Source organism: Hyaena hyaena, unplaced genomic scaffold (assembly GCF_003009895.1).
Source record: "Hyaena hyaena isolate Hyena2069 unplaced genomic scaffold, ASM300989v1 scaffold_528, whole genome shotgun sequence".
NCBI lineage: Eukaryota > Metazoa > Chordata > Mammalia > Carnivora > Hyaenidae > Hyaena > Hyaena hyaena.
The window spans coordinates 230,491-254,019 of record NW_024081158.1 but is presented as its reverse complement, the minus strand read 5'-3'; the positions used below and the strand labels follow the sequence as shown (position 1 = coordinate 254,019).

At 35.2% G+C, this 23,529-nt stretch overlaps 1 protein-coding gene across 4 annotated transcripts in view; it reads left to right on the top strand.

Annotated features, from left to right (window-relative positions):
- Nucleotides 1–22,975, top strand: part of FAM133B (family with sequence similarity 133 member B) — a 29,442-nt gene extending 6,467 nt beyond the window's left edge. Inside the window, exons 2-11 of one of the 4 annotated variants that reach the window (XM_039255445.1) lie at nt 2,953–3,050; nt 4,456–4,534; nt 5,097–5,171; nt 5,281–5,313; nt 5,776–5,838; nt 6,402–6,494; nt 7,760–7,810; nt 15,131–15,223; nt 17,965–18,006; nt 21,369–22,975. In XM_039255445.1, coding sequence (XP_039111376.1) covers nt 2,953–3,050; nt 4,456–4,534; nt 5,097–5,171; nt 5,281–5,313; nt 5,776–5,838; nt 6,402–6,494; nt 7,760–7,810; nt 15,131–15,223; nt 17,965–18,006; nt 21,369–21,455 — 714 coding nt within the window. In that variant the 3' untranslated portion in view covers nt 21,456–22,975. The other 3 variants (XM_039255447.1, XM_039255448.1, XM_039255449.1) reach the window with 3 other exon arrangements.
- The last annotated feature ends 554 nt before the right edge of the window (nt 22,976–23,529 follow it).

Below are 23,529 nucleotides of genomic sequence, written 5' to 3'. Positions count from 1 at the left end.
CCAACTTTGGCTTAGGTCATGATCTTACGGTTTGTGGGTTTGAGCCCCGCGTCAGGCTCTGTGCTGACAGCTAGCTCAGAGCCTGGAGCCTGTTTCAGATTCTTTGTCTCCCTCTCTCTCTGTCCCCCCCCCCACTCATGCTCTGTCTCACTCTGTCTCTCAAAAATAAATATAAAAAAATTTTTTAATGGAAGAGTTTTTACAAGTGCTTGTTGACTTATGAGGATCAAGGAGTTGAGACTAATTGAAAGACCAAATTTTATGTGTGTAGCACAGTTCATTGTAATAAAACATCTCTTTGCTAGATACTGTCATTAACAAAGAAACCTTTATTTTGTCTGGATATGTTTTTGAAAAAAGTATCTAAAAATGTGTTTTTGCTACTATAGTAAGTACAGTATACAGAGCATAATTTGATTTTTGTAGAGTTCTTTATCGTAAAAATAAACATAAAGTTCATCATCTTAGCCATTTTTTTTAAATTTTTTTTAATGTTTTATTTATTTCTAGGAGAGAGAGAGAGAGAGACAGCATGAGCAGGGAATGAGAGAGAGGGAGTCACAGACTGAAACAGGCTCCAGGCTCTGAGCCGGCAGTCAGCACAGAGCCCGACGCAGGGCTCGAACCCACGAACCGCAAGATCATGACCTAAGCGAAAGTCGGATGCTTAACCGACTAAGCCACCCAGGCACCCCCATCTTAGCCATTTTTAAGGGTTTAAGTCAGTGGCATTAAGTTATTCACAGTGTTGTACAGGTGTCACCACTGTCTATTTCCAGAACTCTTTTTTTAAGTTTATTTAGAGAGAGAGAGAGAAAGGAGGTTCCATGCAGTCAACACAGAGCCCGACTCAGGGTTCAGTCCCATGAACCATGAGATCATGACCTGAGCTGAAAGTTGAGCTACCCAGGCACCCCCTCCAGAACTTTTTCAGCATCCCAGATAAGTAGCTCTGTACTTATTAAAGAGTAATTCTCAGTCACCTATTCCCCTCCAGCCCCTGGAATCCTTTTTACTTTCTATCTCGATAAATTTGTTTACTCTAGATCCCTCATATAAGTTGGATCATACAGTATTTGGCCTTTTGTATCTGGATTGTTTCACTTAGCATGTTTCCAGGGTTCATCCATATTGTAATATGTTAAAGAATTGCATTTCTTCTAAGGCTGCATTATATTCTATTGTGTGTATATACCACATTTCGATTATCCATTCATCAGTAGATGGATATTTAGATTGTTTCTGCCTTTTTGCTATTGTGAATAATGCTGCTATGAACATGAGTGTACAAGTATCCGAGTTCCTACTTTAAATTATTCCTCAGTTCCACTTAGACATGGAATTGCTGGATCATATGGTAAATTCTGTATTGAACTTTTTGAGGAAAACAGATGTTTCCACAATACCTGCAGCATTTTATATTCCCACCAGCAATGTTGTAAAGGTTCCAGTTTCTCCCATTTTTCAAGTTCATTTATTTATTTTGAGAGAGAGCATGAGCATGGGAGGGGCAAAAAGAGAGGGAGACACAGAATCTGAAGCAGCCTCCAGGCTCTGAGCTGTCAGCACAGAGCCTGACACGGGGCTTGAACCCACAAACTCTGAGATCATGACCTGAGCCAGTCAGATGCTTAACCAACTGAGCCACCCAGGCACCTCGAAAAACAGACATTTTAATTTTGACGCAGTCTTGTTGTGTTTTCTTTTGTTGTCTGTGCATAATTTAATATTTGATGTCAACAATTGGCAAGTAAACTTGCGTCAGTATGCCATAGTATTTACTGAAATAAAGATATAGTAGAATAAGTGATGAATTTAAAGTTAGATCTTTGGGACGCCTGGGTGGCTCAGTCGGTTAAGTGGCTGACTCTTGATAACCACTCAGGTCATGATCTCGCTGTTCTGGGATTGAGCCCCTTGTCAGGCTCCCCACTAGGCATGGAGCCTACTTGGTATTCTCGCTCTCCCTCTCCCCCCTCCGCTCTGCCCCTCGACTACTCACACTCTCTCTCTGCCCGTCCCCTGCTCACACACATAAACTCCCTCTCCTCTCTTGAAATAAATACACTTAAAAAAAAGTTAGATCTTTAATTTTTTTGCAACTGAGTTTCTTAATTTGCCAGTGAGCATAGTGTTACCAGGCTGGTGTGGTTATTGAGCTTTAGGAGAAAACATAAAATCATCTTACAGTAAGAAAGAGGTATCATTATTATCTTCATTAAATCTCTGGTTTAAAAACAAAAGGTGGGGGGGACACCTGGAGGCTCAGTCCTTTAAACATCCGGCTTCGGCTTATGTCATGATCTTGTAATTTGTGAGTTCGAGCCCCACATCAGGCTCTGTGTTAACAGCTCGGAGCCTGGAGCCTGCTTCAGATTCTGTGTCTCCTTCTCTCCCTGTCCCTTCCCCACTCATGCTGGCTCTGTCTCTGTCTCTCTCTCTTTCTCTCTGTCTGTCTCTCAAAAATAAATAAGGGCCGCCTGGGTGGCTCAGTCTGTTAAGCATCTGACTTTGGCTCAGGTCATGATCTCATGGTTCTTGAGTTCGAGCCCCCCATTGGGCTCTGTGCTGACAGCTTAGAGCCTGGAGCCTGCTTCGGATTCTGTGTCCCTCTCTGGTTCTGCCCCTTCCCTCCTCACGCTCCGTGTGTGTGTGTGTGTGTGTGTGCCCGTGCACGTGTCTCTCACACACAAAAATAAATAAACCTTAAAAACAAAAATAAACATTTAAAAAATTTTAAATCTCTGGTAAAAAATTTTTCTAAGAAATAGTGATATTACTTATCTCCAGAATTTGTGAGGCTTAATAGAGTGTTAAATTTATTTTTTGTAATGAAAATTTGGTTAGATTATTCATGCTTAGTTGGATATAATATGCATTTATAATAATTGCTTAGTGAGATTTGCATTTTTAATTTTTTTTAATTGAGTTAATTTTTGTTCTTTCCTCAAGGCCTATATGAACCCAATAGCAATGGCCAGATCCAGGGGCCCAATCCAGTCTTCAGGGCCAACAATCCAAGATTATCTGAATCGACCAAGGCCTACCTGGTATTTGTGTAACAATTTTGCCATTTATAAGATTTTCATAAATTTTTTAAAGGTTACTGTTACAGTTTTAATTAATTACAAAGCATTTGTCAGGTACATAATTTTTTGAAGTATATTCATAGGTGCTTTCTTTTCAATGTATGAAACACACACATGCATGAGTGTAGAACAAATATTTGAGAACCCACCACCCTGTGTAGCTAAAGAGCTAGCAGATAACCTTTCACATCAACCTCTTCTCTGTCCTCAAAAAGAGGCATTAACCTCGCAGTGTTTTAAGCTATTTAAAATGGTAGGTTTCACTAAGCTTGACCTTCATTGAGGCATAACTAGGTGTTAGGAAGGATAATGTTAGACCATGTTTCTATTCTTATCTTGGCTCTTCAGTAGATTAGAACTTAAATATTTTTGTTTTAAATTGTTTTTGGGGTTTTTATTTGCCCTCATTGAGTAGCTCTGATCATTTGTATTCATTTATATTGCAGCACTGGTCTTATTTTTTTCAGTATGTCTTTTTATTAACAATCAAACTCCTAAGATAACGTACAACAAGTTTCAGACTTGTTAGCTTCATAATGCTACTAAGTGCCCCTAAAAGCTGAGCAACTATAGTTGAAAGTTGTGCTTACATGTAACAAGTACTCTTCTTTTGAATTAAATAGAAAGTAAACCATGTCTACCTCTTAGAGTTTTGGTGAATGCTGTTGTTAACTGTTGCAGCATACCAGAAAATTATCCCAAACCAAAATACATTTTACCTTCAAAATTGGGGAGAAAAATGAACTTTAAAGGGGAAGTGCTCGAGAAAGTATATTATGTGTGTGTCAGAGTCCCCAAAGATAGCCCGTAGGTTGTATAATTTGTTAGACTCCCAGATAGTTGTACTCTTGGGCCTTCCTGACAATAAGCAGTCAGGCATGCTGTACCAACTCTTCTGTACAGTATGAGAGGTACATTGTAAAATAGATGTTTAGTAATAAAATACAGTCGTTTAAATAGACTTTAGCTCACCCTGACACTGAAACTACTAGCTTTGGGACCCTCCGCAGATTTCTTAACCTGCCTCAAGCTTTGCTTCTTTATCTGTAAAATAGGGTTATTAATACTACATTTTTCTCACAGGATTGTTGTAAGGATTAAAGGAAAATGTATTAAAACCAGTGCTCAAATGATTGCTGCATTAGCTCTGATAATCCATGTTTGGAAAAGGAATGATGAGTATTATCTGACAGATTATATTAATACTAATTGACTTACAAGGTTATGAACAAAGAACTTTAAAATGTGTCAATACTGGAATGGAGGTTTATTAGGAGACTTTTTTATTTATAAAATTTTGGTTTTCTTCGTAAGCATCCATCTCTAGTTTGAATTGCTTGAAAACTTATGTGTATATTCTATTAAGGGAAGAAGTGAAAGAACAACTGGAGAAGAAAAAGAAAGGCTCTAAGGCATTGGCTGAATTTGAAGAAAAAATGAATGAGGTTTGTAAATAGTACCTGTTTGAAAAAAATAGACTAATCTTTTTTCTTAAATGTGAAATAACATTTTAACAAATCAGGGGTCAGGCATGGTTTTTGGTTTAAGTGCACTCTCTGCATTAAATACAGGTTTGTATATAAATGTATGATTTCTTTAAAATAAAAAGGAAAAACTAAAAAGCAGAAAATCATCTTACAGCAATTTAGGTCATCTTAGGTTTTCTAAATACTGGATTCTTCCCTTTATCTTCCCCTGCCCCCATGCCCCCATATTACTCTGAGCTTTCCATGATGTTTCCCTGTTTTGATCAGAAATGTGTGTAGTATTTCAGGTACAATATAGATGAATTCAGCTTTGACTGATAATCTGTCCTTGTAAAAAAGAAAAAAAGTTCTCAGCCTCAGGAATAATACCTACTCCTCAAGATGCAGTGGAGAGCTCCTACTCTTTAATACCCCCTTTAATAAAGAGCTCTGAGAGGATCCTTTGGTGACAGGGTTCTGGCACCTGGAGTGCCTTTCCTCTGGTTGGATAGCCTTTGATGCTATGTATAACCTTTTGCAGAACTGGAAGAAAGAACTAGAAAAACACAGGGAGAAATTATTAAGTGGAAGTGAGAGCTCATCCAAAAAAAAACAGGTATGAGTTTTAATGCTGTTTTTAATGTCACAGTTGGGTGTACTACTATCAATATGATTTAAAAAACTCACATCAGCTTATTTAGATTTGTACTTTTGTTTGCTTTTAGAGAAAGAAAAAAGAAAAGAAGAAATCTGGTAGGGTGAGCAAAAGTTTTCCATTTTTCTAAATGTTACAATTAAGAGTTTACGAAAAAAGTAAGAATAACTTATACAACCTATATGCCGACTTTAAATGAGTCAAGGAGCGTGGAGGTCCTTTGGTAGATATGGGTGGTTTTGTTCTGTTAGCAATATGAAGAAAGGTGCCAACCGTCTTATAACCTAGCAACTCCTCTGTTGCTGTCAGGGAAGGAAAGGGGAAGATTGACTACCATTGCCATATCTGTTGCTTTGTTGAGCCTTTTTCCTGTGTGTGTGTGTGTGTGTGTGTGTGTGCGTGTGCGTGCGTGTGACATTCGACTTTTTAATATTTAAGTCTTAGGAATAATATAACATCTGTTTCTCAGCCACTAGATTGATTTTGTTAAGTATTTGAAAGACTTAGTAATAAGAAAAAAAATTCCTGCATCTCACAAGCTTTAATTGTTTTGTGCTTGGTCAAGTATTCATCTTCTTCTTCATCAAGCTCTGATTCTTCCAGCAGTTCTTCGGATTCTGAAGATGAGGTAAGGTTTGCCTGTGATGGTTTATGAAATAATAATCTCTAGTTTATGTAATGACAAGAGGAAATCCATTATGGAATATATTAGAAATGTTGACTCACAGGTTTTGGTTAATTATCTTAGAGCACTGACAGTAATAAACAACTAGATATTGAAATATTAATATGTATATTTTTTAGATTCCTAAATTTGACTTATTCACTTAAAAATACCAGTAGAAGAAATAGAGTTTCAAAATCTAAAATGCTATCTGACTAGAAGCTTAGAGGGTACGTGTGACTCAAATTACTTGACTTTTTTATAAAACAGGAAGATTAAGTAACATTTTAAGCAGTTATTAAGGGGATGCTTGGCTGGATCATTCAGTAGAGTATGTGACTCTTGATCTCAGGCTCTACATTGGGCACAGCGTTACTTTGAAAATATTGTTTGTTTAAGTAAAACATGTATTTACAGTTTGGTTCTTTCATTTAGCTTTGTTCATTGATAAAAGTTTGATATTAATAAAATGCATTAATTATATTTTTGAAACAGAAAGCAAATATTTCTAAAAATATTTTATATAGGATAAAAAACAAGGAAAAAGAAAAAAGAAAAAGAAGAACCGTTCACATAAATCTTCTGAAAGCTCCATGTCAGAAACTGAATCAGACAGTAAGGTAAAATTATTTAAGTTATCAGCATTTTGGATAGCAAACCACATTTAATTACCTTCTTCTTTTACGTCATCCTATCTTAAAAAGTACTCTCAGTTTGGAAATGAGATACTATTTTTTTTGTACTTTGATAGTCTGTGCCATTTAATTGATATACTTAATAACATCTTACATATGGCTTTTAGTTCTCTAAATACTTCCACATACTTCCATGTCTCAACATTTCCATGATAGCTTTTTTCCATTTTCATAAAGAGTTCAGAGAAACAACACACTCTACTATCTGGTCCAGTGTCCTTTCTTTTATCTCTAAATGTGCTCTGTACTGTCCAGCAGTGTAAAATATAATTGGCATTGGCTCTCAGACATTTGTGGTAATAAGGAATACATGCAAGTTATAATAAAGATGTAGATTCCTGGGCCTCATCTCCAGAGAGTGTGATTCAGTAAATCTGATTAGGCTCAGAAGTCTACATTTTTAAACAGTTGTCCTCCATGATTCTGATATAAGGGTGTTCTTGGACCACAATTTGATAAACATTATCCTAGGATCCCAGAAAAACAAAACAACTGTCTGTTTTTGTGGCACATCTCTACTTGTCCTGTTGTGGTATTTTTTGACAAAATTCCTGGCCTCTAGAAAGTATTCCAAAGACTGGTTTTCTTTTTGGCTTTTAAGGCCAAAGACACAGTCTCAAGATAATGATGGCTAATATTCATCCAAGTGCCTCCTGTGGTAGGCACAGTTCTAAGCACTTGACATGTTAACTCAGTCCTCATCCGTTTTTTGGATAAGGAAGGCTCAGGGAGGTTAATGGCTAGAACTGAAAGAATCAAAAGCAGAAATTCTAGCCTCTCCTCCTTATAAGGAGAGAAGGAAAACGAGATTGGTGGATGTCTGTAGACAGTATGAATTAGAACTCCAGTGCATATGATCACCACAGGCAAAAATAGGCAGATGGCATTAAGTCTTATTTTTTAAATAAACCATGTGGTTATTGTAGATAATATCTGTCATTTGAGGTGTATCTAGATTCGATATATAGCTAGAGATGAAAAAATGAAGAATGCCCATTTCCTTACAAGCACATATGTACGCAACATACATTTCTCCTATATTTTTAGAATAAAATTCTGGTATGAAATAAACTTTTTTCAGTTTATTTAATAAACTGAGCAAATCACCTTTCTGGTATTTTTGTCCTTATACTCTTATTGCTGTATCTTTTGAATTTAAAATTGATGTATATATATGTTTGTGTGCTTAGGATAGTTTAAGAAAGAAGAAGAAGTCAAAGGATGCAACTGAGAAAGAAAAGGTAATTATAATTTTACATTGCCTTAGTCTGTCGTACAATACTTCATTTACTTCAAGAAATTAAAAAGTAGTATGTTCTTTGTTTTAACTTAAGAGATTTATTTCTTTTGCTTTTATAACAGTTCTTGTTGATTTAGGAAATTATTTATTGAATTCATTTTTGAAAGTTAAAAGATCAGAAAAGTATTCTTGTAGAGAGTTTGAATTTGTACGGATTAATACATTATCTCAGATTAAAAATTCATAATGATGGAGATTGAATATTTCCTTTGTTTCTTCAAGTCATTTTATTTATTTTTTTAATATTTATTTATATTTTGAGAAAGACAACATGGGGGGCCAGAGAGAAGACAGAGGATTGGAAGCCAGCTCTGCACTGACAAAATGGAGCTTGCTTGGAATTCTCTCTTTTTCTCTCAAAATATATAAACTTAAAAAAAAGATTTCTTAATTACAGAACATGGAGCTTTGTTTCAAATTGAATATATTGTGGATAAGTTTTTGAAAAAATATTTTACTACTATAGATATTTTATACTTAACTGTAAATAATGCAAGTTTATTCCTGTGTTTCTGATTTATAATTAAAAACCTTTTTCTGGTTCTAAGTAATAAAAACCTAAATGAAACAGTTACTAATGAAAGAAAACTACAGACTATATTTTACTCAGTCTTTTTAAATATATTTTCTAAATTGGGGTGTAATTCAATAATATGCTATTAAACATTTTAAAATTACAATTTGGAGGATTATTGTATGTATATAGTGTTATGCAATGACCACCTCTCTAGTTTCAAAACTTTTTCATCACCTCTTTAAAAACAACCCAAACTCAGTAACTAATTCCCATTCTTCCTTCCACCCCATCCCCTAGTAACTTCTATTCTGCTTTCCATCTCTATGGAGTTACATATTCTGGATATATCTTTATTCTGTGTTTTGTTGTTTTGTTTTTGTTGAATCAAAAGTAGGACCTTTAGGGGCGCCTAGCTGGCTCAGTCAGTAGAGCATGTGACTCTTGATCTTGGGGCTGTAGGTTTGAGCTCCATGTTGAGCATAGAGAGTACTGAAAAATAAAATCTTTTTTTTTAAAGTAGGAACTTTAATAAGTGTATCATTTGTATTTACATTAAAATAAATGGAATTTATTGGAATTAAAACATTCCTACTTGGCTATTTATGAATTGGACATATGAGACAAATTATCCTTTGTGTGTTTTGTTTTGTTTTTACAAATACGATAGTATCAATAGTATCACACTTTGGAAAGCCAGTTACTTTTTGCTAACTTCAATACAAATGTAAGGTAGCATTAACATAGCATATTCTACAGATTAAGGGCTAGGTACAAACTTAGCACTAAACCCTCCAACACTACTACTTCTCCTACGTTTTTTAGAGTAAAACACTGACATCCTTTGTACACTGGTAAGCTTAGGCCTGATTTTTCAGTAAGAACCACCCAGCATAGTAAGTGACTTCAGTTCCACATGGAAACTTTGGCAGGAGCTTTCAGGCAGCACCAAGGACTGGGTGTGCCAAACCCCTGCTAGTTGTGCTGGTCACCGGGTCTATAGTAGCGGTGAAGCTTGACTTAGCAGGGCAGGTTGAAGAACAACTCTCATACAACCTCCGGGCTAGATCTTGACAGGGACACTCTGGATCACAGAGAACGACATAGATTCAGGACAGGTCCAGGTCCCTTTCCCTCTGGGTATATAATTTAAAAGCACTCATACAATACGTCACTTTTGTGTCTGCCTTCTTTCACTTAGTGTAATGTTTTCAGAGTTCATCCCAAGTGGTAGCATGTATCAGTACTTCATACCTCCTTACAGATGATTAATATTCTATTGTGTGTATATGCCACAATTTGTTTATCCTTTTGTCTGTTGATATTTGGGTTGTTTCTACCTTCTGCTGTTGTAAACCTGTATGTGCAAGTTTCTGTGTGAACATATATATTTACTAATCTTGGGTATATACATAGGAATGTTTTTAATATCAATTTGCAAATAAAAAACCCACTAAGGCACTAAAAAAAGCCATCATGATGAAATTAGGCTAATTTCAAGAATTCAAAGATAAGAACATTATTAATATTATTTGCCATATTATATTAACTGGCCAAATGAAAGAAACCGTAGTTGCCAAAGAGATATGATGTAATTCAACATTAATTCCTGATTTTTTTTTCTTTTTTTAATTTTTTATGTTTTTATTTATTTCAGAGAGAGAGAGAGACAGCATGAGCAGGGGAGGGTCAGAGAGAGAGGGAGACACAGAATCTGAAGCAGGCTCTAGGCTCTGAGCTAGCTGTCAGCACAGAACCTGATGTGGGGTCGAACCCACGAAGTGTGAGATCATGACCTGAGCCAAAGCTGGACACTTAACCAACTGAGCCACCCAGGCGCCCCATAATTCCTGATTTTCTAAATTATTATAGAATGAGTAGTTAACTTCATGTTTAAAAATACATATGTGTTAGGGGTGCCTGAGTGGCTCAGTCGATTAAGCATCTGACCGATCTCATGGTTCATAGGTTCAAGCCCCACGTCAGGCTGTGCTGACAGCTCAGAGCCTGGAGTCTGGTTTGGATTCTCTATCTCCCTCTTTCTGCCCCTCCTCTACTTACCTTCTGTCTCTCTCTGTCCCTGGAAAATGAATAAATGTTAAAAAAAAAAGTTGTTTTTTTTTTTAATATATGTGTGAAACAAAGAACTGGTAATATACAAAATGAAATACTAATACAACTGCATTGTGATTTTGTACTTCAAAACAATATAAGGTACACAGTAATATACACATATATAAGAAAACAGTATAATAAGCGAATACCCATATACATACCAGCTAGCGCTGGCAAAAATTGTTTACATTTTGTCATAGTTTTTTCAGGTCTAGTTTTATTAAAGTACTAGACATAGACACTCTCCTTCTTTAGAGCCAGCTGTTTCTGAAATTAATGTGAATTTTTTTCATCCACATTTATACAGTTCTATTATAAGTATATGTTCTTTTTTTTTTTTAATTTTTTTAACATTTCATTTTTGAGAGAGAGATGGCATGCGAGTGGGGGGGGGGGGGGCAGAGAGAGAGGGAGACACAGAATCCAAAGCAGGCTCCAGGCTCTGAGCTGTCAACACAGAACCCAACGTGGGGCTCGAACTCACAAGCGGTGAGATCATGACCTGAGCCGAAGTCAGACGCTCAACCGACTGAGCCACCCAGGCCCCCCATAAGTATATGTTCTTAAATAGCATTGGATATTTTGCATTTTCAAAGTGGTATCATGTTTCTTTCTGAAACTTGCTTTTATCACTCAGCATTGCTGTGGACATTCTTCTTTGTTGATGCCCTTGTTTCTTTTCCTTATAGTTTTCCATTATATTAATTTGCCATAATTTATTTCTCCATTCCTTTTTTAATTTTTAATTTTAGAGAGCATGAGCAGGGGAAAGTAGCAGAAGGAGAAAGAGAGGCTCTCAAGCGAAGCTCCATGCTCAGCACAGAGCTCGACTCAGGGCTCAATCCCATGACCCCCTGGCATCATGACCTGCGCTGAAATCAAGAATAGGACACTCAACTAGCTGAGCCACTCAGACGCTGCTTCTGTTCTGGAGACATCTAGCTGTTTTTATTTTTCAATAATGCAAACAGTGCTGCAGTGACTATTTCTTACTCATTTATCCTTTTCCACAAGTTAACATTAATTTTTCTAAGATATACTTGGGGAAAAAATAAATAAGATATACATTTTGCCCACCCAAGTGCTTATTAGTTTTTCGTATCCTGCTAGTACTGTATTGACAGTACCCTTGTTCCACATATATACTTGTCAACACTATGAGATTTCTTTTTGCCAGTTTAATATGTGAAGATGGTTGAGCCTCTTCATTTGCTTATTAGCCATTCAGATTTCATTTTCTGTGAATTGCCTGTTCATAGTCCTTGCCTACTTCTCTGTTGGTTGGTTTTTTATTTTTATGACTCACAGGAGTTTCATATTTTAGATATTACTCATTTTTCATACACATGATGAACATTTTTAGGTCCATAGCTTCTCTTAATACTGTTTAGAGTGTTATTATCATAAAAAGGGTATAATTTTTTTCTCCCTTAGGCAGTATTCTTTGTGATTTTCTTAAAAGATTTTTATTATTTTTAAAAAATTTTTTAATTTATTTCTGAGAGAGAGAGAGAGAGAGCGTGAACAGGGGAGGGTCAGAGAGAGAGGGAGACACAGAATCTGAAACAGGCTCCAGGCTCTGAGCTAGTTGTCAGCACAGAGCCCAACTCAGGGCTCGAACCCACGAGCCATGAGATCATGACCTGAGCTGAAGTTGGATGCTTAACCGACTGAGCCACCCAGGTGTCCCAAGATTTTAATTTTAATTCCAATATAGTTAATATACAGTGTTATAAAAAATGTGATTTTTAAGTCACAAATAGGTCATTGTTTTCAGCTCATTTTAAAATTGTTGCAAAAGTGCAACATAATACCTAATAATAGAAGAGATATCCTGTTTCAAATAGTAACAATATATAGGAAAATTTTTAAAAATTGATCATATAGCTTATTTGCAGACAATTATGCACATCTATTCAGAGTAGCACATGAAGATTTAATAAATTTTCCTGGGTGTGAGTTGGCCTATTAGACATTAATGCTTTGATTAAAAACAGTGTTGTTTGGTACAAGAATAGAAAAAAAAAGTGGATAAAATGGAACCAGCACATTAAGGGCGTCGGGGAAGAAAGGAAAGAAAGAAAGAAAGGAGGAAGGAAGGGAGGCAGGAAGGAAGGAAAAGAAAGAAAAAGAAGAAAGAATAGAGCCCAAGTATTCATGGAGCTTAATATATGATACAGGTGGCTTTTCTTGAGATAAAATGACTATCCGTTTGGAAGACATAAAGCTGGGCATTCCTTAGTATGTCTGTTTTAAATCTAGGAAAGTATAACTGGAGAAAGACCAGGGTGAATATGATATTGGGGTGGGGAAGGTCCATGCCTCAAAACTCAAAATTTTTGACCACATAATTCTAATTTTGAATGACAAAAAGAGATCACAAAAAAGTAAACCATCTACAAAGTTTAAATATAATGAAGAGACTTAGTAAAAACTACTAGGAATATACTAATTTAAAACTTTGTAATTAAAAAATGAAACCTTATATTGCAGTGGAAGCAAAGGCAAAAAAATACCTTATATACTTATATACACAGAAAAAGTGGTAAAATGCATATTTAGGCATTTCTTAAAGAAAATAAGGACTGTATTTCAATAATTTGAGATTGATATGATTGATAAAAGAGCCTAATAAGGAGCTTCTTGGTAAAGTGTGATTCATAAATGAGTAAAATAAATGATGGGGGGGTGTGAGAGAGCAAATTTTAGGAGTGAAGGCTACTTTGGTCTTTGATTTAGACATTGTTATTAGGTAAAGATTTTGTACTTACCCTTCTCTATTTCAACTTTGTTCTTGTCATTTTTAAAGTTTATTTATTTATTTTGAAATAGAAAGTGAGCAAGTACAAGGGAGGGAGAGAGAGAGAATCCCAGGTGGGCTCTGTGCTGTCAGCGCGAGGCTAAAGGGAGGGCTCAATCCCACGAACCATAAGATCATGACCTGAGCTGAAATAAGAGTCGGACGCTTAACCGACTCAGCTACCAGGTGCCCCTCAAGTTTGTTTTTATTACTTATTTACTTATTAAAGTTTTTTTTTTTTTAAGTTTATTTATTTTAAGGGAGAGAGCACGAGCAGGTGAAGGGCAGAGAGAGAGGTAGAGAGAGATAATCCCCCTCACCTTTGTTTTTAATAGCAAAAAACCCATATGTATGCCTGCCCTCTAGAAAGAGATGGGTTTAAGTAAATTCTGGCATATGCTTTCAGTGAATGTCAAAGGTGGCCATAAATGACAGTGTAATTGGCATGGAAAGATACTATTGGGTGAGAAGAGTCAGTTCCAAACAGCAAATATTTACATAAAATTGTAAATGTATACATAGAGAGCTGTTTCCAGAAATCTTCATGCTGTTTAATGCTGTTATTGGGATTCGGGTGAATTTTCTTACAGTGAGCATTTATCATTTCTACCAAAATAATAAGCTGTTTGCAGAAACAAAATTAAATGACCTATAATCATTACTGTTAGTTTATTTTCTATGTGATTTTTTTTTTTTGTTTAATGATCTTCAAAATTGGGTTCATGCTATATAAAGTTTATATTTTTTTCTCTATGATTCAGTAGTGAGCCTTTTTTTCATTGTAGTTTTTTTTATTCTGAACTAGTCAGACATACAGAAAAACTATGGAAAATAATAAAATGACAACCTGCATATCCACTATGAAACTTTAGTAGATCTTAACATTTTTCCATGTGTCAGATGTTTTTACACTTTTTTATTCCTCAAATACATTTTTAAGTCCCTAACAACTCCTTCAGTCAGTCTTTCTTCTTCCCCAGAGTTACACATTTTCTCATTAAAAATACTTAGAGATGAAGATTTTTTATTATGAATTTAACACTGGTAATATATTAAAGTAATTAATTCTGTGTAGAGATCTTTTTCAGTTATCACAATTACCCATTTTATTTTTATTTTTATTTTTTGTATAGCACTAGGACTTTCTGATCCAACACTGGGTAGAATCAAATCAATCCAAATACAAGGGACTTAAATCTTATACCACCTGGATGTAATTATTATGGGTTATTACAATTCTGTCTTGTATAATTAAGGAAAATAAGCGGGGGGAGGGGGGGGGTGCCTGCCTGGCTCATTTGGAAGAGCATGTGATTCTTGGTATCAGGACCATGAGTTTGAGCTCCACATTAGGTATAGAGATTACTTAAATAAATGAATTTTTTTTTTTAAAAGAATGGGGTACCTATGTGGTTCATTTGATAGAGCGTCTGACATCGGCTCAGATCATTAACTCATGGTTGTGAGTTTGAGCCCTGCATTGGGCTCTGTTCTGTCAGCACAGAGCCTGCTTCAGATCCTCTGTCTCCCTTTCTTTCTGCCCCTCCCCTTTTCATGCTCTCTCTCAAAAATAAACTAACTTTAAAAAAATAAGATAGAAGGAGGATATTACATCTAAATGGATATGTAGTTATTTCTTTAGGCTTATTTAATAAAAACATTTTATTAGAATTAAAGACTAGTACTGGTGAATGTTATCTATTTTAGACATTTCTAAAATGAAAATAGGTAATTTTTGTGATAACTGGAAGAATAGAACTTAGAAACATAAAATTTGTGTGGCATAGCATTACATCTTTTTGAGTCAATATACATGTATTTATTTTTCATAGGACATTAAAGGGCTCAGCAAAAAAAGAAAGATGTATCCTGAAGATAAACCTTTATCATCTGAGTCCTTATCAGAATCTGATTATATTGAAGAAGTAAGTATATGATCAAATCCATTTTCTTCACTTTAAAATGTGATTTAATTTATTTCTGTATCAGTTAGGAAGGACGTTGGGTTTAAGGTTGGTGTTGAGAATAATTACCTTGAGTTCCAGTGCTTTGACAGAACCGCAGATGTGAGGCTTCTGGCCAAGCATCTGCAATTTCATATTGTTGGAGCGTTCACTGTATTCCTGGGGATTGCAGCTTTCTATAAGTTTGCTGTGGCTGAACCAAGAAAGAAGGCATATGCAGATTTCTACAGAAATTATGATTCCATGAAAGATTTTGAGGAGATGAAGTATGCTGTTATCTTTCAGATTGCAAAGTGATTTTGGTTTGTAAAGAATTTCTTTGGGTTGAGTTCCATGGAAGTTTGTCACTGATCTGTGTTCCTGAAGTATGAAACATGAATGTTGGATTATGAAATAGTTTCTCTTGATAAGTAAACTAAAAGATACTTTGGGGAAATTTTAATTAATTAATTAAAATAAAATGTTATTTGATTTTGGGAGGCCTGGGTGGTCTAGTTGAGTGTCCAACTCTTGATTTCAGCTCAGGTCATGATCCCAGGGCCGTGGGATCAAGCCCCACATCGGACTCTGCACTGACAGTGGAACCTGCTTAAGATTCTTTCCCTCTGCCCTTCTCCACCCATCATGTGCACGCTTGTTCTTTCTGTCTCTCTGAAATAAAAAAAATAAAAATAAATGTTTAGTTATTTGATTTTAATAAAAGAAGTAAAAAGAAACACTTCGTGAATATTTAATTTACTTCTCTAGTGTATTATGAAAAAGAAATGGAAGTTTTATTTCAGAACAGGTTTTTCATTTTCTAAAAGATAATTATATAGCTAATATTATGATAATTAAACATATTTACAAATATCTATTCTAAGCTATTTTTTAAGTTTATTTTTGAGAGAGTACAAAAGGGGGAGGGGCAGAAAGAGGGGAACAGGATCTGAAGCAGGCTTTGTGCTGACAGCGGCAAGCCCAGTGTGGGACTCGAACTCACGAACTATGAGATCATGACTTGAGCTTAAGTTGGACTCTCAACTGACTGAGCCACCCAGGTGCCCTATTTTATTTTCATTCTTCAATATTTACTTTTTACTATACTGCTATTTTGATTACATGAAAGATGCTTTTTGATGTGTATTGTATTGAAACTCAGCATTCCCTTGTTTTTATTTGGAACTACTACTGTTTAAGGAGTAAAACAGTGATGAGTTAGAACAGAACTGTTGGTGTGACCTTTTTTCCTGTCTATAAGGTGAGAGTTGAATTAGGTAGTCTATATAGTCCTTTTCAGCTCTGATATTCCTATCTTGGATTTTGTTGTATTCTATTAGAATAAGAGTCCATGTTTAGTTAATGTTAGGTCTGTAAGTTACCATCTTTAAAGTATTTTTCTCTTCGATTTTGTTTCCTCATTTGTAAAATAGGGCCTATCGCTCCCCTTTTGTAGCAGTATTTTGTAATGCCCCCCCATAATGAAATTGAAATGAAATGAATTGAAACCGCCAGCATATATGTATGTATTATAGATTTCATCTACACATTTTATATTAATATCCCCTAACACATTTTTAAAAGAAATATAAGAAAATTTTAATGCATAATCTTACTAAATTATATTTCAGTGAATAAATGCTGAGTGTGCTCACACCTTAAGACATAACAAAACTCAAGCTGTAGCAGGTACATTACATAAGTCTTTCAAAAACTGTACAGTAGCGTTACCATCAATGGCATTTTCCAAAATGGTGAACAATTCTCAGTAAAGCTCTGAATAAATGAAACAAAATACAGTCTTCTATATTTATATGATATTTGTATTTTTGGAACATTCATTGTATCTTAAAACCCTGTACAAAATACTTTGTGTTCATATCATAACAAATTTAGCTTCTATATTATAAATGGGTTCATTACATGAATGCCTGGCAGCCTGTCTCAAAGTCGTGTCAGGGCTGCCCTGAATATCACGTGACAGCATGTCTTGGTCTGGCAGAATGTGGATACGGCACAGTTCCTACTATCCCTATTGTTAAAACAACAACAACAACAAAAACAATTTCTTAAGTGTCCTCTAGAGCACTTATGTTAATATATGTTACACTTGGATTTAACATTAAATATATATGAGCTTTAGCAACTTTCAGTTTAGTCTTAAATCCAATGTAGCACACTTTAAAAGATTGAAATAAAGTACTAATGTGGTGATAAATTTTACTTAAAAGGATGTTAATCATTTGGTTTATATGCATATAGCTATGCATATAGCTACCATTTATTGAACACTATAGTAAGAAAAGTACTTAACCTTATTCCAGGCACTTCCCCTTGGGGGTTATTATTCTCTCCATTTTACAGATGATGAAGCTGAGGATAATACATAGCAGAGGTAGGATTCAGAGCTTGGACTGTTTTATTTCAGGACTTAAGCTTTTTACCTACTATACCTCACTGCTTTATTTTTTAGGTGCTGAAACGGATATAAGAGAAGCCCTCTAGAGATTAAAAAAATTAATTTTCTTTCCTTTAAATGTTTCTCATTGACTTCTCATTATGATATAACTTATAAGGTATAAGAAGTCATTTAAAATGCCATTTGATTGTCAAAATGTTTTTTACATATAAATTTTAAAGATGCAAGGTACATTAAGCAATGCAAAAAAGTCATCGGTATAAGTTACACATTTGTCTTCTCAACAAAAATTCAAACTTTTTAGGTACGAGCAAAAAAGAAGAAAAGCAGTGAAGAACGAGAAAAAGTAATAGCAAGTATCATTTATATTTTTTACATGACAGTAGCTCTTTTTGTTAATGTAAAGTGAATTGTGATAAAGCATGACTTCATTTACTGGGGCTAAATATTTATAGGGAAAAGTGTGGTGTTCAGCTTTACTTAATGGGTTGGAGCAAGTTAAGTTGACTTACGAGAAAGGAAGAATATCCTAGTAGTAAACCTGTCCTGTTTCCATTTCAGTATTTTATTCAGTATTTCATTTTATTTTATTCCATATTCAGTGCTGTTAGAAATGAAAACTCAAACTTTTTTTTACTTTCTTAAGCTATAATATGAAATGTGAGATGTAAGTGTGGTGATTCTCTCATCTTCAGTTAGTACTTACTTTCAAATCAGCCAAACCTGGTAACAACAGAAAAAGAAAAGGCCTATAAGCACAGGCTGCAATAAAAAATAAAGCAGGAATGTGACAACGTAAATGATTCACTAATAAAGATGATTCTTTTGATCGTTCCTTTTTTTTTTTTTTTTTAATTTTTTTAAATGTTTTATTTATTTCTAGGGGAGAGAGAGAGAGCGTGAGCAGGGGAGGGTCAGAGAGAGAGGGAGACACAGCATCTGAAGCAGGCTGCAGGTTCTGAGCTGGCAGTCAGCACAGAGCCCGACGCGGGGCTCGAACCCACGAACCTCGAGATCATGACCTAAGCGAAAGTCAGACGCTTAACCGACTAAGCCACCCAGGCGCCCCTCTTTTGATCATTCCTAAAGCTAGCTCTACTATTATGCAGATTGAGAAATATAAAAGGAGAAAGAAGGACGAGGAGAATAAGGAAAATGGAAGTGATATTCAAATGAGAAGCAGACAAACCTAGGGAAAGTAGATAACAGATTATCAAAGAGTAATTGCAGACCATATCATTAAAGTAATTTAGGAGCACTCAGCATAAGTGTGGGTGATTGCCATTGAAAGCATTTTCTTAGAGAGAGGTGGAAGAAGAATGAGAACAGCATCTTTTGTAGGTTTGAGAGTAACTTCCCCTTCCCAGAATTTCCATTATTTTTATTTTTTTTCTCCATTATTTTTAAATGAGGATCTTTCCCTGATAGATTCACCTGGTAATATATGACTCATTTTCTGTACTTCAAGACCAAGGTGACATTTAAGGGACTTTTTTTTTTTTTCCTGAATGGGAAAATAATTTGAGTGAAAAATTTGCCTGGTCTTTGGTTCAGAGTAATTAAGACATAACATTAGTTAATTTGGGATAGTTCTTATTTGTACTTGCATACCACACTGTTTCATGCATTCAGCTAGCATGTGTTTATTAAGCATCTTTATGCAGGCACTATTGGTGTTAGTAGTGTTACAGTGGGTTACAGGATAGGTAAGGGAGTGACTTTGGGGAAGGAAAGCCTCTCTGAGGAAGTAAAATTAAGCTGAAATAGGATTTATAAGAAGGAACCAACCATGTGAAGATCAGAAGAAGAATATCCTAGGCAGAGAGAACTGAGGACCTGTGGTAGGAATGAGCTTGATTTGTCTGAGGAATGGAAAGGTTAAGCATGGCTTATACCTAGTAGATAAAGAGGAATCATATACAGTGAGGTTGGGAAGTAAGCAGAGGCCATATCACTTAGCAGGGTGTTTGAGTTTTAATCAGAATGCTTTGGGAGGCTGTTTTGAGTATTTTAAACAAAGAAGTGACCTGAATCAGCTTTATATTTTTAAGATCCTGTGGCAGAGGAGATGGATTAGAGAGAGGCAAGGAATGGTGTTCGTATCTCAGTGGAAGTGGGGATGGACTGGTGTGATGAATTTGAGATGTTTTGGACTTAGATGGTAGGGCTTGCTGCTTTGAACATAGTATGGAGTTAAGGCAGAGTAGAGTCAAACGTAGCTTAGTTTCTTTGCCTTAAGTAAAAGGACAAATTAGAGGTGCCATTTACTAAGATAGCTAATAGAATTTGGAGGGGGAAAATAAGCACTTTTTATGGTAATTTTAGATATACCTGTTAGGTATCCGGGTAGAACTCATAGTCTTGAGTTTAGAGCAGAGGACTAGATAGGAATATTTGGTATGTAAGTGCTGTTTAAAGCATGAGAGACAGAGAACATGTGGAAAAGGAAGAAGGTCCTTGAAAGGTCAAGCAGAGGAAAAAGAACGAGCACAGGAGTTGAAGGGGTCTTTGCGACAGAAGAAAGCAGCAGACTGAGGTGTCGTGGAAGCCAATAAGAAAAGTATTTTAAAAAGAGAGTTGTCAACTATGCTTTTATAAAAAAAAGTAACCTATACCCAAAACTTTTTTTTAAGGGTCAAATACAGGGAATTTTATAAAATTCCCTCAGTACTTAATCTTTTCATGCAAAGAATGATGGAAGTTAGCTTAGAGCTGCTAACTGGTAGAGACCTTTGAGAGGGGCAAGGGAATTGTGGGAAGTTCTTGTTGATAAGGAAATGGATAGGAAGCTTTGCTTTTGCTGTCTTTATGCATCTCCTCTCTTGCTTTTTATTTTCTTTTGCATATCAACAACTAGCCTATCCTTTGATACCACTTTTCTAAGTATCTGTTTCAAAGAGTTCTGCCTTCTCTTCTACATCAGAAATAGTCAAAAGAGTCAGAGTTCTTGTAGCTCTCTCTATCCAGTCACAATCTGACTACTTTTTCTAGGCTTTAGTGGCATTTTTCTCTAAAAAGCAAGCATCTGAATGTGTGGCTGGTTCAGCAGGTACAGCGTGTGACTCTTGATCGATCTTGGGGTTGTGAGTTTAAGCCCCATGTATGGCATGGAACTTAAATAAAAGTTTATAAAAAATGAAAGCATCTGTTTTATTACTAAGCTAAGTAGACTTTTCAGCTGTACATCAGTATTTTGTACCAGTTAGTTGTTGTTAATCTAATAACTGCAACAGTTACCAGTTTAGGCAGGACATAATAATTTGTGTTCCTGTTTACCCAAAAATTACCAGATTTAATATATGTATTCTCCAAAAACTGTCATTTTACAAAGACAGTTGTGTTTTGCTGTGATGTGAGGACTTCTTTGCAGTAACTACAATTACTTCACCTTTAGAAATGATACATTATGAGATACAGCAGTTGATAATGATTATTCATAGTTTTTTTTTCTGTAGAAAATATCATTTGGAAGCTGCATTAATGTGCTAATGACTTAAGAGTTTTTCCATATCTTTTTGAAAGTCAGCAGACACTCATATATCCTCATATGATAATTATTTAGACTTTTCCAAAAATGTTCTGAATAGTTTACTTGGTTTTGTGTATTGTTTGAATTAATTATGTAATAGCTTAGAAGTAGCATGGTAAAGTGGTTTTTGACTTGCATATTTTCCTATAGAAATGTCTAACAGAGAACTCTCTTTACAGGAAAAAACAAAAAAGAAAAAGAAGCATAAGAAACACAGTAAGAAGAAGAAAAAGAAGGCTGCTAGTTCAAGCCCCGACTCACCATAACATTAAGAAAAATCAGGATTCCTTTATAAAGAAAGTGCAATGTTTAAGGAAATTTCAACTGTGAAAATTATGACATAATTACTAAAATGCATGAGTTTTCTTGTTTTTAGAATTATTCCTGGACTATTCAGTAGCCACTCGGATGCCTCTGTGTGAAAGGGCCATCATTGTTGCCTGCTGCTTGAACATCTAGTTTTTCTCTTCCAGTGCTTAACAACGCTGGGAGATAATACATTGCAGTTGTGCTAGTGGTTGAGATATTTGGGGATAAAGTTAATATTTTTGACCAGAAGTATCTAATGATAAATCAACAGAAATTGAATCTGGATATATCATTAAGATGTAATTAGAAATGACCAGAAGACTCTAGTTAACATTTTTGAAATAGGGATTACATTGATATTTCAGAATCCTTATTCTGTAGATAAGTGTATTTTAATTTTTCCCCCTTATATACTTCTATTTACCTGGGGAAGGAGCTTTTAGGGTCTGGGGAGGTGGGTGGTTTGCTATCTCTTTAGCTAGCAGAATAGCGTGCCTTTTATCTTCACACATCCTATTTTTGTGGACACAGTAGCCATGCTTCATGGGAGGTCAGAGCTGGGTACAGCAGTCTTGCCTTTCCCTTAGACATCCTTGGACTCTTGTCATTTGCTGCTTTAAGTGAACCAGAGTAACAGTCCTTTGCAGCACGACAAAGTCCCAAAAGCTCTGGGATTTACCTCCACTTCAATAATACTGAATGTTTTTTAGCATTAGAATATGTTATAACATTTGAATTAATTTTGACTACACTTTGGCTTTGGAGAGGAATCATTTCAAATAGACACTGGTACTTTTTGAACTTGATAGCTAAAGATTCAAAAATGCATGTTTTATACTGTTAGTTTTAACCAGTCAGGAAAATTTTATGTAACCAGTTATAGTTATTTTATTTTTGTATGAATTTTGTTTAGGCTGCAGTGTTTAGCTTTTATTAACTCCTTATTCTTGCTATCTTAAATTCCATACTGTGTTTAATGGAATACTTGCCAAGATACTTAGCATGTGTAAAAAAAAAAAAAAGTAGGCTTTTGATTTTTTTTTTTTTTTTTTTTAAACAGCTTCATATTGAAGCTGAGACTTACCATAAACAAGTTGAGTGGCAGGCCTGGTATGCTGTGTCTTGTTACATAAAGCTATTGCCAGAATCTTAGTAAATATAACATTTTAGAAATTTGTCTTTGTATATTCATAACAAATTATGACAAGTTAAGTGAGAATTACATAAGAATTACATCTTCCTGTGTCATATTCTACTAAGATTTTGTGCCTCATATCTACTGCTGAATTGTTTACTAGTAATGTTAAAAGGAATTGATAAATCATTTTCACTTTACATTTTTATATAATCAGGTAACATGAAATATAATTTGATGTACAATTTTGCCTGTTACAGAAGGTGTGCTAATTATAGTGGTATATGCACAAAACATTTTGGCATGACAAGAGGCTGAATAAATAGCTATTTTACTTAAAAATAGCTCTGTTCTTACCAGCTCCCTTTGAGTTGCAAGTAAAGTTATAAAGATGAAGAAATACTACTAGGTGTTCAATGGTAGGTGGATAAGACAGGTCCCTAAGTTTTTAGCTGTAAAAATAATCTTATTTCTTGGTAAACTTCCTTAAATTTTATGCTTAAAGCTTCATACTCTTTCCTAATAAAAGATACATAGGGTCACCTGGGTGGCTCAGTCGGTTAAGAATCCCACCTCTTGACTTCGGCTCAGGTCATAATCTCGAAGTTGTGAGATGGAGACCCGTGTCAGGCTCTGTGCTGACAGTGCAGACAGAGCCTGCTTAGTATTCTCTCTCTCCCTTCTCTCTTTGCCTTCCATCTCTTTCTCTCTCTCTCTCGCAGATAAATAAAAAATTAAAAGATATCCTTATGCTCTTGAGTACACAGTAAGTTTTGAGGGACATTTTTCTTTTAATCTGAAAGGAAGTTTCTTAGAATTGTTCAAGAAAATACTAAAAGATAAATTCATTAGGTTATTTGGTGATCAATTTTGGTCATGAACACACTGGTCCAGAA